This window comes from Scyliorhinus torazame, chromosome 18 (genome assembly GCF_047496885.1).
Source record: "Scyliorhinus torazame isolate Kashiwa2021f chromosome 18, sScyTor2.1, whole genome shotgun sequence".
Classification (NCBI taxonomy): Eukaryota; Metazoa; Chordata; class Chondrichthyes; order Carcharhiniformes; family Scyliorhinidae; genus Scyliorhinus; species Scyliorhinus torazame.
The window spans coordinates 81,336,597-81,353,992 of record NC_092724.1 but is presented as its reverse complement, the minus strand read 5'-3'; the positions used below and the strand labels follow the sequence as shown (position 1 = coordinate 81,353,992).

Sequence of the window (17,396 nt, the reverse complement as noted above, 5' to 3'; positions counted from 1 at the left end):
TTTAAAAGGTCGCTGTCTGTGGTGAGGTGAGTACAGATTAACTTACTTACCTTGCAGGTCAGCTGTTGAGTTCGGGAGTGAGAGCTGGGACCTTAGAATCAGCGCGGGAATTTTGAAAAAGCGCGGGGGCTGCGAGGCAGAGGGGACCATTTAAAAGGTCGCTGTCTGTGGTGAGGTGAGTACAGATTAACTTACTTCCCTTGCAGGTCAGCTGTTGAGTTCGGGAGTGAGAGCTGGGACCTTAGAATCAGCGCGGGAATTTTGAAAAAGCGCGGGGGCTGCGAGGCAGAGGGGACCATTTAAAAGGTCGCTGTCTGTGGTGAGGTGAGTACAGATTAACTTACTTACCTTGCAGGTCAGCTGTTGAGTTCGGGAGTGAGAGCTGGGACCTTAGAATCAGCGCGGGAATTTTGAAAAAGCGCGGGGGCTGCGAGGCAGAGGGGACCATTTAAAAGGTCGCTGTCTGTGGTGAGGTGAGTACAGATTAACTTACTTCCCTTGCAGGTCAGCTGTTGAGTTCGGGAGTGAGAGCTGGGACCTTAGAATCAGCGCGGGAATTTTGAAAAAGCGCGGGGGCTGCGAGGCAGAGGGGACCATTTAAAAGGTCGCTGTCTGTGGTGAGGTGAGTACAGATTAACAACTTACTTACCTTGCAGGCCAAGTCGATTTCAGCAGGAGCGGAGCAGGCTAGTCCATTTCAGCGGGGGCAGTGCGGAAGTGATTTCTGGGAGGTAAGTTTCTCCTTTAAATTTTTTTTAAAATTCTAGTGTTTAAGGTAGGAACAGGAAGTCGACCCGCGGACTTCTGGGAAGACCCTCGCCAATAAATTCTGGTGGAGAGGAAACCCGAGACACTACACGTGTAGTGTCTCCCACCCGCCCTCCTCCTCTAACCTAATAATAAAACCCTTTGGTGTGAGGTAAGTACCATATTTTATTATTGTTATTAATAATTTTTTTTTTTATATATAAAAAAATTTAATTTAGTTGTTAGCCAGATCTTGGTAGAAAGTTAGAGGAATGGCAGGGAAGGGAGTGCAATGTTCCTCCTGCAGGATGTTTGAGGTGAGGGATGCCGTTAGTGTCCCTGCTGATTTTACCTGCAGGAAGTGCTGCCATCTCCAGCTCCTCCAAGACCGAGTTAGGGAACTGGAGCTGGAGTTGGAAGAACTTTGGATCATTCGGGAGGCAGAGGGGGTCATAGATAGCAGCTTCAGGGAATTAGTTACACCAAAGATTGGAGATAGATAGGTAACTGTAAGAGGGACGGGGAAAAAACAGTCAGTGCAGGGATCCCCTGTGGTCGTTCCCCTGAGAAACAAGTATACCGCTTTGGATACTTGTGGGGGGGACGACTTACCAGGGGTAAGCCATGGGGTACGGGCCTCTGGCACAGAGTCTGTCCCTGTTGCTCAGAAGGGAAGGGGGGAGAGGAGCAGAGCATTAGTAATTGGGGACTCTATAGTCAGGGGCACAGATAGGAGATTTTGTGGGAGCGTGAGAGACTCACGTTTGGTATGTTGCCTCCCAGGTGCAAGGGTACGTGATGTCTCGGATCGTGTTTTCCGGGTCCTTAAGGGGGAGGGGGAGCAGCCCCAAGTCGTTGGCACTAACGACATAGGTAGGAAAGGGGATAAGGATGTCAGGCAGGCTTTCAGGGAGCTAGGATGGAAGCTCAGAACTAGAACAAACAGAGTTGTTATCTCTGGGTTGTTGCCCATGCCACGTGATAGTGAGATGAGGAATAGGGAGAGAGAGCAATTAAACACGTGGCTACAGGGATGGTGCAGGCGGGAGGGATTCAGATTTCTGGATAACTGGGGCTCTTTCTGGGGAAGGTGGGACCTCTACAGACAGGATGGTCTACATCTGAACCTGCGGTGCACAAATATCCTGGGGGGGAGATTTGTTAGTGCTCTTTGGGGGGGTTTAAACTAATGCAGCAGGGGCATGAGAACCTGGATTGTAGTTTTAGGGTAAGGGAGAATGAGAGTATAGAGGTCAGGAGCTCAGATTTGACGTCGCAGGAGGGGGCCAGTGTTCAGGTAGGTGGTTTGAAGTGTGTCTACTTCAATGCCAGGAGTATACGAAATAAGGTAGGGGAACTGGCAGCATGGGTTGGTACCTGGGACTTCGATGTTGTGGCCATTTCGGAGACATGGATAGAGCAGGGACAGGAATGGATGTTGCAGGTTCCGGGGTTTAGGTGTTTTAGTAAGCTCAGAGAAGGAGGCAAAAGAGGGGGAGGTGTGGCGCTGCTAGTCAAGAGCAGTATTACGGTGGCGGAGAGGATGCTAGATGGGGACTCATCTTCCGAGGTAGTATGGGCTGAGGTTAGAAACAGGAAAGGAGAGGTCACCCTGTTGGGAGTTTTCTATAGGCCTCCAAATAGTTCTAGGGATGTAGAGGAAAGGATGGCGAGGATGATCCTGGATAAGAGCGAAAGTAATAGGGTAGTTATTATGGGAGACTTTAACTTTCCAAATATTGACTGGCAAAGATATAGTTCGAGTACATTAGATGGGTCGTTTTTTGTACAGTGTGTGCAGGAGGGTTTCCTGACACAGTTTGTTGACAGGCCAACAAGAGGCGAGGCCACATTGGATTTGGTTTTGGGTAATGAACCAGGCCAGGTGTTGGATTTGGAGGTAGGTGGGGACAGTGACCACAATTCGGTGACGTTTACGTTAAGGATGGAAAGGGATAAGTATACACCGCAGGGCAAGAGTTATAGCTGGGGGAAGGGAAATTATGATGCCATTAGACGTGACTTGGGGGGGATAAGGTGGAGAAGTAGGCTGCAAGTGTTGGACACACTGGATAAGTGGAGCTTGTTCAAGGATCAGCTACTGCGTGTTCTTGATAAGTATGTACCGGTCAGGCGGGGAGGAAGGTGCCGAGCGAGGGAACCGTGGCTTACCAAAGAAGTGGAATCTCTTGTTAAGAGGAAGAAGGAGGCCTATGTGAAGATGAGGTGTGAAGTTTCATTTGGGGCGATGGATAGTTACAAGGTAGCGAGGAAGGATCTAAAGAGAGAGCTAAGACGAGCAAGGAGGGGACATGAGAAGTATTTGGCAGGAAGGATCAAGGAAAACCCAAAAGCTTTCTATAGGTATGTCAGGAATAAGCGAATGACTAGGGACAGAGTAGGACCAGTCAAGGACAGGGATGGGAAGTTGTGTGTAGAGTCTGAAGAGATAGGCGAGATACTAAATGAATATTTTTCGTCAGTATTCACTCAGGAAAAAGATAATGTTGTGGAGGAGAATGCTGAGCTCCAGGTAAATAGATTAGATGGCATTGAGGTACGTCGGGAAGAGGTGTTGGCAATTCTGGACAGGCTGAAAATAGATAAGCCCCCGGGACCTGATGGGATTTATCCTAGGATTCTCTGGGAGGCCAGGGAAGAGGTTGCTGGACCATTGGCTTTGATTTTTATGGCATCATTGGATACAGGAATAGTGCCAGAGGACTGGAGGATAGCAAATGTGGTCCCTTTGTTCAAAAAGGGGAGCAGAGACAACCCCGGCAACTATAGACCGGTGAGCCTCACGTCTGTAGTGGGTAAAGTCTTGGAGGGGATTATAAGAGACAAGATTTATAATCATCTAGATAGGAATAATATGATCAGGGATAGCCAGCATGGCTTTGTGAAGGGTAGGTCATGCCTCACAAACCTTATCGAGTTCTTTGAGAAGGTGACTGAACAGGTAGATGAGGGTAGAGCAGTTGATGTGGTGTATATGGATTTCAGCAAAGCGTTTGATAAGGTTCTCCACGGTAGGCTATTGCAGAAAATACAGAGGCTGGGGATTGAGGGTGATTTAGAGATGTGGATCAGAAATTGGCTAGCTGAAAGAAGACAGAGGGTGGCGGTTGATGGGAAATGTTCAGAATGGAGTTCTGTCACAAGTGGAGTACCACAAGGATCTGTTCTGGGGCCGTTGCTGTTTGTCATTTTTATCAATGACCTAGAGGAAGGCGCAGAAGGGTGGGTGAGTAAATTTGCAGACGATACTAAAGTCGGTGGTGTTGTCGATAGTGTGGAAGGAAGTAGCAGGTTACAGAGGGATATAGATAAGCTGCAGTGCTGGGCTGAGAGGTGGCAAATGGAGTTTAATGTAGAGAAGTGTGAGGTGATTCACTTTGGAAGGAAAAACAGGAATGTGGAATATTTGGCTAATGGAAAAGTTCTTGAAAGTGTGGATGAGCAGAGGGATCTAGGTGTCCATGTACATAGATCCCTGAAAGTTGCCACCCAGGTTGATAGGGTGGTGAAGAAGGCCTATGGAGTGTTGGCCTTTATTGGTAGAGGGATTGAGTTCCGGAGTCAGGAGGTCATGTTGCAGCTGCACAGAACTCTGGTACGGCCGCATTTGGAGTATTGCGTACAGTTCTGGTCACCGCATTATAGGAAGGACGTGGAGGCTTTGGAACGGGTGCAGAGGAGATTTACCAGGATGTTGCCTGGTATGGAGGGAAAATCTTATGAGGAAAGGCTGATGGACTTGAGGTTGTTTTCGTTAGAGAGAAGAAGGTTAAGAGGAGACTTAATAGAGGCATACAAAATGATCAGAGGGTTAGATAGGGTGGACAGTGAGAGCCTTCTCCCGCGGATGGAAATGGCTAGCACGAGGGGACATAGTCTTAAACTGAGGGGTAATAGATATAGGACAGAGGTCAGGGGTAGGTTCTTTACGCAAAGAGTAGTGAGGCCGTGGAGTGCCCTACCTGCTACAGTAGTGAACTCGCCAACATTGAGGGCATTTAAAAGTTTATTGGATAAACATATGGATGATAATGGTAGGTTAGATGGCTTTTGTTTCGGTGCAACATCGTGGGCCGAAGGGCCTGTACTGCGCTGTATTGTTCTATGTTCTATGTTCTATGTTTCAGGGTGGATAAAGCTCTCCGTGCTCCCGGAGTCGAAGAGGCATGCAGTGTCGTGCCCGTTGACCTGGACCTGCATCATGGAGTTCTGCAGGTGTTTTGGCCGAGTTTGATCGAGGGTGACCGCACCCAGTCGCGGGTAGTCGGAGTCGTAAAATGGCCGCTGCCGTTGGTCGCACGTGTCAGGTCGAGAAGATGGCCGCCGACCAGATGGCCGCTCCCATGATTCGCACGAGGCTGATGACGCGTCAGAAGAGGACGTGTCGGGTCGGTGCGCAGCAGCATTGCGAGGCCTGAGAGCCTGATTTTCGGGCCGGCTGTTCTTTGTTTTTCTGGCCCCTGGGTCTGGCCAGGCAGACCCTCGTTAAGTGCCCTTTCTTCCCGCAGTCGCTGCAGATCGCGGAGTGGGCTGGGCAGCGTGGGCGTGGGTGCTGGCCCTGCCCGCAGAAGTAGCAAGGTGTGCCCCCATGGTGAGCGGGTCGCCGCGTGGCGCAGGCCTGTAATACGGGCGAGTCTGAGGAAGTCCGGGGGGGGCTGGCAGAGTCCGTGGGGTACGTACCCAAGTTATGTCGGGCCACCTCCAGCGAGGAGGCGAGCGTTAGCGTCTCCTGGAGGTCTTTTGCCCCGTTTTCGTGCAGTCGCTGCCGGATGTAGGTCGAGCGGATGCCGGACACGAAAGAATTTCTGATGTGCAGGTTCATATGGACTTCCCCTGTGACATCCTGATGGTCACAGTCCCTGGCCAGCGCGGTGAGTTTCTCAACAAACTCGTTGAGCGATTTCCCCCGAGCGCTGCCGGCAGGTAGAGAGCAGATGCCGGGCGTGCACCTCATTGACGGGTTTGACAAACCGCTTGCGGAGCAACTCAACCGCTTCATCATAAATCGTCGCCTTTTCGAGCGTGGCGGAGATTCTGTGACTCACCCGGGCGTGGAGTAGACGCAGCTTGCGTGGCCCCAGGATGGGAGTCTCTGCGGAGTCCAGGTAGGCCTCGAAGCACCGCAGCCAGTATTTAAAATTTTCCTTTGCCTCTGGCGTTCGTGCTTCCAGATTGAGCTTCTCTGGTTTTAGGCCTGCGTCCATCCTGAATCTAGTTTAGCCTAATAAATTGAGGTACCCTCAATAATGATGCTTAGAGATTAAACTGTAAAGAAGGCTTTATTAGGCTCATAACTATGCTACAGATTTGGATGAGAGCTGACTGCTATACAGACCATGAGGCAGGCCTTTATGTATGGCTCCCAGATGGGCGGAGCCAGAGGTGGAGTCCCCAGGGTTCCAAGCCTGGTCTTAAAGGGGACATCACCTTACATGATGATAAGGCAGTAACCGTTCATCACACCTTTTAAAGTTCCCTGGGCCTGCATTGTATTGGTCAGTGGATGGCTGCTCTGAAACAATCTGTGGTTGATCCCTGCCCTTTTCTTGTTGCAGTGGTATGACCCTGAGGGTTCTGTCCTGGCCAACGAACGTTTTTCAGGTAAGTAATCCAGCAGTCTGGCCTTCTTTGAAAGCGGAATTTTCTCTGGGTCTTAGTCTGTTTGGGTTTGTATGGCAGAAGTGGGGTGAGGGTTATGGGATATCATGAGAGTTTTAGGGGAGGGGATGAAAGGTTTACAAGGTGAAAGGTTTGTGGAATATGTGAGCACTCTATGAATGGAGTGAGAAATTTATAAGATAAAATGATAGTAAAGGTCTCCCGAAATAAAATTATCTTCCTTCAGAAGCAATGAAAGCCCAAAGAACCCATCCTAATTTATTAACTGCTTCCCAGAATCTTGATTGGTGCTTTATGAGAAACCAATGCTCTGAACTGCATTCGGGTCTCAGCCATCACCAATGGAGCAATTAGTGAACATCCTGTTTGTAATGATTTCCCAGCCTGAGAATAATACTTCTTACATAAGAAGGTAAGGATTTCCATTGTACACTTCCCACTGGTAGGTCAGGCAAGTGGGGAGTTTACCTAATGGCAAATGCCTCCAGTCCCTGCTTTAGAGACTTATCAGTATCAGGTCAGATCCGGTTCAGGTCAATTTTCACCCTTCTGTCTGTTGCTTTTAACTCAGAACCATTCCTGTCGCTGCTGCTGGTCTTGTCACAGATGAATTTGACCCTTGATTTACAGGTTAGTGTTGATCTACCTGATAATATTCTTTTATGTTGTTTCCACTATCAATGCAGCAATTAATTCAAAGCTACTCCAGGATTACTCTCCATGGAAGTGTAATGGAGCTGGCTTAATCGAGAGATTCAAGAGGGCGAAGGATGATTATCTGAATGATTGAACAAAGTGCAGGGGAAAAGGCAGGGGAATGGTACTAAGTCATGATGCTCGTTTGGAGAACCAGTGCAGGCACAATGGGCCAAATGGTCGTCTTCTGGGATCTTACAACTCAGGGCCTGAGCTTGTACTGAGCCAAATACAAGGTCTTCGGGATCTTGTGCTTGTTGCTGTTTCATACTGGAAGAATTTTCAAGCTGATTTACAGTCTGACAGTGTGATCTGAAGGAGCAACAATAAAACCTCTATTGGCATGGTTGGCCTTCAGACTTGTTAAAAATGATTTAGGGAGAGTGGTATGGTGTCACGTCAATTTCCTTAAATCAGTGCCCTGTGTTCGCGATCTGTGCACCAAAGGAAACAGTTTCTCCCTAGCTGTTCTGTCTAGACCCCTCATGATTTTGAATACCTCTAGCAAATCTCCTTTCAACCTTCTCTAAGAAAAGCTGTTTTTTCTTTAGACGAATCATACAAAGAAATACGATTGCAGAAACACGTGCGTTTGATGCAAGATTAACAGAGGTTTATTGAATAGATCTTCACTGTATAAGGTTTGGCACCAGACCCCCTAAAAAGTATGCAAAGTATCCGATGACGTCACAGAAGTCCCATGACTCTGTTCTCAAAGAGCCATTGCAAACAACTACAATAACCCACAAATATAACAAAAACAGCCCTAACTTCTCCAATCTTTCTATGTAGCTGAAGTTCCTCATCTCTGGAACCAATCTTGTGACTCTTTTCTTCACCCTCTCTAATGCCTTCACATCCTTCCTATAGTGTCCTGTCACAAACTGGGCATAACACTCCGGCTGAGGTGTTTTATACAGGTTTAACAGAACTTTCTTGCTTTTGTACTCTATGCCCTATTGATGAAGCCCAGGATGTCGTCAGCTTTATAAACCGCATTCTCAACCTTTCAATTAATTATACACATATACAAACAGGTCACTCTGCTCCTGCACCCCTTTGGAATTGTACCCTTTACTTTAATGCCTCTCTGTGTTCTTCCTACCAAAATCAATTGCTTCAGATATCTCTGTTAAATTTGATCTGCTACTTGTCCATCCATTCCACTAACCTGTTGTGACCTTTTGAAGTTCTGCACTATCTTCCTTGAGATTTACAATGCTTCCTCTTTCATATCATAGAATCACAATCTTTCCAGTGCAGAAGGAGGCCATTTGGCCCATCAAATCTGCACTGGCTCTCTGAAGAAGCATTCAACCAAGTCCCACTCTCCTGCCGTATAACTGTGCACATTCTTTATTTTCGGATAGCAATTCAATTCCCTTTTGAATACATCGATCGAACCTGCCTCCATCACCCTCTCAGGAAGTTTGTTCCAGACTCTAACCATCCTCCGGGTAAAATGTATTTTCTTTTCATAACTTTTACTCTTTATGTCAATTATTTAGAATCTGTTCCTTCTAGTTCTTGATGCTGTCTTGAGTGACAACAGTTTCTCATTATTTACCCTGTCGAGACCCCTCAGGGTCTTGAATACCTCTATCAAGGTTCCTCTCAGCCTTCTTTTCTCCAAGGTAAACAGTCCCAACCTCATAACTACAGTTCTTTATCACTGGAATCATTCTTGTGAGTCTCCTCTGTACTCTCTCCAACACCTTCACATCCTTACTCAAGTATGGCACCCGGAACTGGACGTGGTACTCCAGATAAGGACTAACTAGTTCAACAAGCTCAACATGACCTCCTCACTCTTGTCCTCAATACTCCTACTAATAAAGCCTCAGATACTATATGCTTTATTAACTGTTCTCTCAACATGCCCTGCCACGTTTAATGATTTATCTGTATATATACCGAGATTCCTAGAAATTATATTTTATATGTATTTATAAATATCATTTATATAATATAGATTATATTTTAAAAGTCATCTGGGAATTTTGACATTTAAATATCAACGGGTCTTTAAAAAAATCAGGAAGTCTGAACATCAATCCCTGGGGATCTCCATTATAAACGTCCCTCAAATCTGAAAACCAACTGTTCTATTTTCTGTTTCCTGTCAGCCAATTTCATATCCATGTTGCTACTGTCTCTTTTATTCCATGAGATCTAACTTTTCTCACAACCCTGATGCGCGGCACTCTATCAAATGTCTTTTGGAAGAATACCCATAACAAACTGTTGAAATTCGACTGCAAACTTTCATTACCACAAAGACAGTCCCAAAAGCTCAGAGAGAATCTTATTTGCTTTGAGCTTTGTGATAATCAGGTTGAAGATGATCAGTGCTTGGGATTGGAATACTTTCCAATTCAGGCACCATGGGCCAGATTTTCACTGAGTCAGGCCGACTCCGAAGACCTTTAACCACAGCCAAGACCCTGAGGCAAAAGTCCCAACCCCATTTCCGGCATTTCCCATTTTTATTGGCAGTGAAAGGGGGAGGGGCATGAACCATACTGAAGGGAAACCTGAACTCAGGCCATTTGCAATTAGTGCACAGTTCAAACAGACCCCATTTTTGCAATTGTATACCTGCAGTTTGGGAGTCACGAATTTATGGAGGAGGCGTGACGCTCTTGAAGGAATGGATAAGATCTGTTTCTGTGTCATAATTTGAAGTTATTTAAATCCTCAGACTTTTAAAAATGAAACAAAAATAGGCTGCAGCTTTCAGTTAGAGTGAAAAAGAAGCCACCCACTGCTAGTGTGGATTGATTGAAAGGACATCGAATGTGGCTTTGAAAAATAACATAAGAACATAACAAGGAGCAGGAGTAGACCATCTGGCCCTTCGAGCCTGCTCCGCCATTCAATGAGATCATGGCTGGTCTTTTGTCGCCTCAGCTCCACGTTCCTGCCCGAACACCATAACCCTTTATTCATTTATTCTTCAGAAAGAAGGGGGGAGAATAGAAAAGCAATAGTAATAGGAAAATCAATGGTTTCGGGGAATAGATAGGAGATTCTGTGGTCGCGAGTGAGACTCCAGGAAGGTATGTTGCCTCCCGGGTGCCAGGGCCAGGGATGTCTCGGATCGTGTCTTCAGGATCCTTAAGGGGGAGGCGGAGCAGCCAGAAGTCGTGGTGCACATTGGTACCAACGACGTAGGTCGTTGGTATTTCAGGGGATGTCCCGGAGGACTGGAGAATAGCCAATGTTGTCCCTCTGTTTAAGAAGGGTAGCAAGGATAATCCAGGGAACTACAGGCCGGTGATCCTTACTTCAGTGGTAGGGAAAGTACTGGAGAGAATTCTTCGAGACAGGATCTACTCCCATTTGGAAGCAAATGGACGTATTAGTGAGAGGCAGCATGGTTTTGTGAAGGGGAGGTCGTGTCTCACTAACTTGATAGAGTTTTTCGAGGAGGTCACTAAGATGATTGATGCAGGTAGGGCAGTGGATGTTGTCTATATAGACTTCAGTAAGGCCTTTGACAAGGTCCCTCATGGTAGACTAGTACAAAAGGTGAAGTCACACGGGATCAGGGGCAAGGTGGATACAGAACTGGCTAGGTCATAGAAGGCAGAGAGTAGCAATGGAAGGATGCTTTTCTAATTGGAGGGCTGTGACCAGTGGTGTTCCACACGTTGTTCTCACTGGAACGAAGGAGGTTGAGGGGAGACCTGATAGAGGTCTACAAAATTATGAGGGGCATAGACAGAGTGGATAGTCAGAGGCTTTTCCCCAGGGTAGAGGGGTCAATTACTAGGGGGCATAGGTTTAAGGTGAGAGGGCAAGGTTTAGAGTAGATGTACGAGGCAAGTTTTTTACGCAGAGGGTAGTGGGTGCCTGGAACTCGCTACCGGAGGAGGTGGTGGAAGCAGGGACGATAGTGACATTTAAGGGGCATCTTGACAAATACATGAATAGGATGGGAATAGAGGGATACGGACCCACGAAGTGTAGAAGATTGTAGTTTAGTCGGGCAGCATGGTCGGCACGGGCTTGGAGGGCCGAAGGGCCTGTTCCTGTGCTGTACATTTCTTTGTTCTTTGTAAGAAAAGGGGTGTGGAGGTAATAAACAAATTTAGGGAGTTAGGCTGGAAGTTAAAAGCCAGGACAGACAGAGTTGTCATCTCTGGTTTGTTGCCAGTGCCACGTGATAGCGAGGCTAGGAATAGGGAGAGAGTGCAGTTGAACAAGTGGCTACAGGAATGGTGTAGGAGGGAGGGCTTCAGGTATTTGGATAATTGGAGCGCATTCTGGGGAAGGTGGGACCTGTACAAGCAGGACGGGTTGCATCTGAACCAGAGGGGCACCAATATCCTGGGAGGGAGATTTTCTAGTACTCTTCGGGGAAGGGTTTAAACTAATTTGGCAGGGGAATGGGAACGGGAAATGTAGTTCAGCAACTAAGGTAGCCGATATTCAGGACGCCAAAGCGTGTAATAAAGCAGTGGGGAAGGGAACACTGACAAAGGAGAGTACTTGCAGGCACGGAGATGGGTTGGACGTGTGTATACTTCAATGCAAGAAGCATCAGTAATAAGGTGGGTGAACTTAAGGCATGGATCGGTACTTGGGACTACGATGTGGTGGCCATCACGGAAACTTGGATAGAAGAGGGGCAGAAATGGTTGTTTTAGGTCCCTGGTTATAGATGTTTCAATAAGATTAGGGAGAGGGTGGTAAAAGAGGTGGGGGGTGGCATTGTTAATTAGAGATAGTATAACAGCTGCAGAAAGGCAGTTCGAGGAGGATCTGCCTACTGAGGTAGTGTGGGTTGAAGTCAGAAATAGGAAAGGAGCAGTCACCTTGTTGGGAGTTTTCTATAGGCCCCCCAATAGTAGCAGAGATGTGGAGGAACAGATTGGGAAACAGATTTTGGAAAGGTGCAGAAGTCACAGGGTAGTAGTCATGGGTGACTTCAACTTCCCAAACATTGAGTGGAAACTCTTTAGATCAAATAGTTTGGATGGGGTGGTGTTTGTGCAGTGTGTCCAGGAAGCTTTTCAAACACAGTATGTAGATTGTCTGACCAGAGGGGAGGCCATATTGGATTTGGTACTTGGTAATGAACCAAGGCAAGTGATGGATTTGTTAGTGGGGAGCATTTTGGAGACAGTGACCACAATTCTGTGACTTTCACTTTAGTAATGGAGAGGGATAGGTGCGTGCAACAGGGCAAGGTTTACAATTGGGGGAAGGGTAAATATGATGTTGTCAGACAAGAATTGAAGTGCACAAGTTGGGAACATAGGCTGTCAGGGAAGGACACAAGGGAAATGTGGAACTTGTTCAAGGAACGGGTACTACGTGTCCTTGATATGTATGTCCCTGTCAGGCAGGGAAGAGATGGTCGGGTGAGGGAACCATGGTTGACAAGAGAGGTTGAATGTCTTGTTAAGAAGAAGGAGACTTATGTAAGGCTGAGGAAACAAGGTTCAGACAGGGTGCTGGAGGGATACAAGATGGCCAGGAGGGAACTGAAGAAAGGGATTAGGAGAGCTAAGAGAGGGCATGAAAAATCTTTGGCGGGTAGGATCAAGGAAAACCCCAAGGCCTTTTACACATATGTGAGAAATATGGGAATGACTAGAGCGAGGGTAGGTCCGATCAAGGACAGTAGCGGGAGATTGTGTATTGAGTCTGAAGAGATAGGAGAGGTCTTGAACGAGTACTTTCTTCAGTATTTACGAATGATGGGGCCATATTGTTGGAGAGGACAGTGTGAAACAGACTGGTAAGCTTGAGGAAATACTTGTTAGGAAGGAAGATGTGTTGGGCATTTTGAAAAACTTCAGGATAGACAAGCCCCCCGGGCCTGACGGGATATATCCAAGGATTCTATGGGAAGCAAGAGATGGAATTGCAGAGCCGTTGGCAATGATCTTTTCGTCCTCACTGTCAACAGAGGTAGCACCAGGGGATTGGAGAGTGGCGAATGTCGTACCCCTGTTCAAAAAAGGGACTAGGGATAACCCTGGGAATTACAGGCCAGTTAGTCTTACTTCGGTGGTAGGCAAAGTAATGGAAAGGGTACTGAGGGATAGGATTTCTGAGCATCTGGAAAGACACTGCTTGATTAGGGATAGTCAGCACGGATTTGTGAGAGGTAGGTCTTGCCTTACAAGTCTTATTGAATTCTTTGAGGAGGTGACCAAGCATGTGGATGAAGGTAAAGCAGTGGATACATGAACGATACATGGATTTTAGTAAGGCATTTGATAAGGTTCCCCATGGCCGGCTTATGCAGAAAGTAAGGAGGCATGGGATAGTGGGAAATTTGGCCAGTTGGATAACGAACTGGCTAACCGATAGAAGTCAGAGAGTGGTGGTGGATGGCAAATATTCAGCCTGGATCCCAGTTACCAGTGGCGTACCGCAGGGATCAGTTCTGGGTCCTCTGCTGTTTGTGATTTTCATTAATGACTTGGATGAGGGAGTTGAAGGGTGGGTCAGTAAATTTGCAGACGATACGAAGATTGGTGGAGTTGTGGATAATGAGGAGGGCTGTTGTCGGCTGCAAAGAGACATGGATAGGATGCAGAGCTGGGCTGAGAAGTGGCAGATGGAGTTTAACCCTGAAAAAAGTGTGAGGTTGTCCATTTTGGAAGGACAAATATGAATGCGGAATACAGGGTTAACGGTAGGGTTCTTGGCAATGTGGAGGAGCAGAGAGATCTTGGGGTCTATGTTCATACATCTTTGAAAGGTGCCACTCAAGTGGATAGAGCTGTGAAGAAGGCCTATGGTGTGCTAGCGTTCATTAACAGAGGGATTGAATTTAAGAGCCGTGAGGTGATGATGCAGCTGTACAAAACCTCGGTAAGGCCACATTTGGAGTACTGTGTACAGTTCTGGTCGCCTCATTTTAGGAAGGATGTGGAAGCTTTGGAAAAGGTGCAAAGGAGATTTACCAGGATGTTGCCTGGATTGGAGAGTAGGTCTTACGAGGAAAGGTTGAGGGTGCTAGGCCTTTTCTCATTAGAACGGAGAAGGATAAGGGGCGACTTGATAGAGGTTTATAAGATGATCAGGGGACTAGATAGAGTAGACAGTCAGAGACTTTTTCCCCGGGTGGAACAAACCATTACAAGGGGACATAAATTTAAGGTGAATGGTGGAAGATATAGGGGGGATGTCAGAGGTAGATTCTTTACCCAGAGAGTAGTGGGGGCATGGAATGCACTGCTTGTGGAAGTAGTTGAGTCGGAAACATTAGGGACCTTCAAGCGGCTATTGGATAGGTACATGGATTACGGTAGAATGATATAGTGTAGATTAGAACATAGAACGATACAAGCGCAGTACAGGCACTTCGGCCCACGATGTTGCACCGAAACAAAAGCCATCTAACCTACACTATGCCATTATCATCCATATGTTTATCCAATAAACTTTTAAATGCCCTCAATGTTGGCGAGTTCACTACTGTTGCAGGTAGGGCATTCTACGGCCTCACTACTCTTTGCGTAAAGAACCTACCTCTGACCTCTGTCCTATATCTATTACCCCTCAGTTTAAAGCTATGTCCCCTCGTGCCAGCCATTTCCATCCGCGGGAGAAGGTTCTCACTGTCCACCCGATCTAACCCCCTGATCATTTTGTATGCCTCTATTAAGTCTCCTCTTAACCTTCTTCTCTCCAACGAAAACAACCTCAAGTCCATCAGCCTTTCCTCATTAGATTTTCCCTCCATAGCAGGCAACATCCTGGTAAATCTCCTCTGCACCCGCTCCAAAGCCTCCACGTCCTTCCTATAATGCGGTGACCAGAACTGTACTCCAAATGCGGCCGTACCAGAGTTTTGTACAGCTGCAACATGACCTCCTGACTCCGGAACTCAATCCCTCTACCAATAAAGGCCAACACTCCATAGGCCTTCTTCACAACCCTATCAACCTGGGTGGCAGCTTTCAGGGATCTATGTACATGGACATCTAGATCCCTCTGCTCATCCGCACTTCCAAGAACCTTACCATTAGCCAAATTTTCCGCATTCCTGTTATTCCTTCCAAAGTGAATCACCTCACACTTCTCTACATTAAACTCCATTTGCCACCTCTCAGCCCAGCTCTGCAGCTTATCTATATCCCTCTGTAACCTGCTACATCCTTCCACACTGTCGACAACACCACCGACTTTAGTATCGTCTGCAAATTTACTCACCCACCCTTCTGCGCCTTCCTCTAGGTTATTGATAAAAATAACAAACAGCAACGGCCCCAGAACAGATCCTTGTGGTACGCCACTTGTAACTGAACTCCATTCTGAACATTTCCCATCAGCCACCACCCTCTGTCTTCTTTCAGCTAGCCAATTTCTGATCCACATCTCTAAATCACCATCAATCCCCAGCCTCCGTATTTTCTGCAATAGCCTACCGTGGGGAACCTTATCAAACGCTTTACTGAAATCCATATACACCACATCAACTGCTCTACCCTCGTCTACCTGTTCAGTCACCTTCTCAAAGAACTCGATAAGGTTTTCTGTTCTGTGCTGTATTTTTCAATGTTTTATGTTCTAAAAAACTATCTATCTTTATCTTGAGAACATTTAATGAAGGAGCTTCACTGGGCGAGGAATTCCATAGATTAACAACCCTTTGGGTGAAGAAGTTCCTCCTAAACTCTGTCTTAAATCTCCTTCCCTTTATTTTGAGGCTATGCTCCCTAGTTCTGCTTTCACCCACCAGTGGAAACAACCTCCCCGCATCTATTCATAATTTTATATGTTTCTAGAAGATCCCGCCGCATCCTTCTAAATTCCAACAAATACAGTCGCAGTTTACTCAACCTCCTCTCGTCGTCCAACCCCCTCAACTCTGGGATTAATCTAGTGAATTTCCTCTGCACACCCTCCAGCGCCAGTACGTCCTTTCTCAGGTGAGGAGACCAAAACTGAACACAATACTCCAGGTGGTCTCACTAACACCTTATACAGCTGCAGCATAACCTCCTTAGTCTTAAACTCCATTCTTCTCGCAATGAAGGACAAAACTCCATTCAGATTCTTAATCACCTGTTGCACCTGTAAACCAACTTTTTGCGACTCATGCGCTAGGACACCCAGGTCCCTCTGCACAGCAGCATGTTTTAATATTTTATCATTTAAATAATAATCCCTTTTGCTGTTATTCCTACCAAGATGGATAACCTCACATTTGTCAACATTGTATTCCATCTGCCAAACCCGAGCCCATTCACTTAACCTATCCAAATCCCTCTGCAGACTTCCAGTATCCTCTGCACCTTTTGCTTTACTACTCATCTTAGTGTCGTCTGCAAACCTTTTCATTATATTTTCATTATATGTAAACCCATTACGAACGCTTGCCAGAGTTTCAAATGCTCTAAAACCACTTATCACAGCAGGGAGCCAAGTTCACAATTGGATTGACAGTTTTAAGAGGCTTTAAAGAGTTAGCTGTCTTTGCTGTGGTTAATGAATAAAAATGTGTTTGTTTGTACAACTGATCGATCACTTAAAGAAACTTAAAATTTTTGAATGGGAGTTTTCTCAGTATCAAGTGTGTATGGGCTGTTTAGCACAGGGATAAATCGCTGGCTTAAAGCAGACCAAGGCAGGCCAGCAGCACAGTTCAATTCATGTACCAGCCTCCCCGAACAGGTGCCGGAATGTGGCGACTAGGGGCTTTTCACAATTACTTCATTTGAAGCCTACTTGTGACGAGCGATTTTCATTTCATTTCACTTAGGTTGTTAGAAGTCATTTTATTTCATCTCCACATGGCTCCTGAGATCTTCAAAGTGGATACTGGGTGAGTGGCTTTGGAGGTAGCATGGGGGCATGTTGGTAGTAGTTAGCTTCAGGCCAGTTAGCTTAACTTCGGTAGTAGGGAAGATGCTGGAATCTATCATCAAGGAAGAAATAGAGGAAGAAATAGCGAGGCACCTAGATGGAAATTGTCCCTTTGGGCAGACACAGCATGGGTTCATAAAGGGCAGGTCGTGCCTAACTAATTTAATGGAATTTTTTGAGGACATCACTAGTGCGGTAGATGACGGGGAGACAATGGATGTGGTATATCTGGCTTTCCAGAAACCTTTTGACAAGGTGCCACACAAAAGGTTGCTGCATAAGATAAAGATGCATGGCATTAAGGGTAAAGTAGTAGCATGGATAGAGGCTTGGTTAATTAATAGAAAACAAAGAGTGGGAATTAATGGGTGTTTCTCTGGTTGGCAATCAGTAGCTAGTGGTTTCCTTCAGGGATCAGCGTTGGGCCCACAATTGTTCACAATTTACATAGATGATTTGGAGTTGGGGACCAAGTGCAT

General features: G+C 46.4%; 1 protein-coding gene across 1 annotated transcript in view; it reads left to right on the top strand.

Annotated features, from left to right (window-relative positions):
- LOC140395331 (uncharacterized) overlaps nucleotides 1-17,396 on the top strand; it is a 215,191-nt gene that overhangs the window by 95,356 nt on the left and 102,439 nt on the right. The window contains exons 6-7 of the mRNA XM_072482966.1: nucleotides 6,324-6,369; nucleotides 6,959-7,017. Of these exons, the coding sequence (XP_072339067.1) occupies nucleotides 6,324-6,369; nucleotides 6,959-7,017 (105 nt within the window). The remainder of the gene's footprint in view (nucleotides 1-6,323; nucleotides 6,370-6,958; nucleotides 7,018-17,396) is intronic.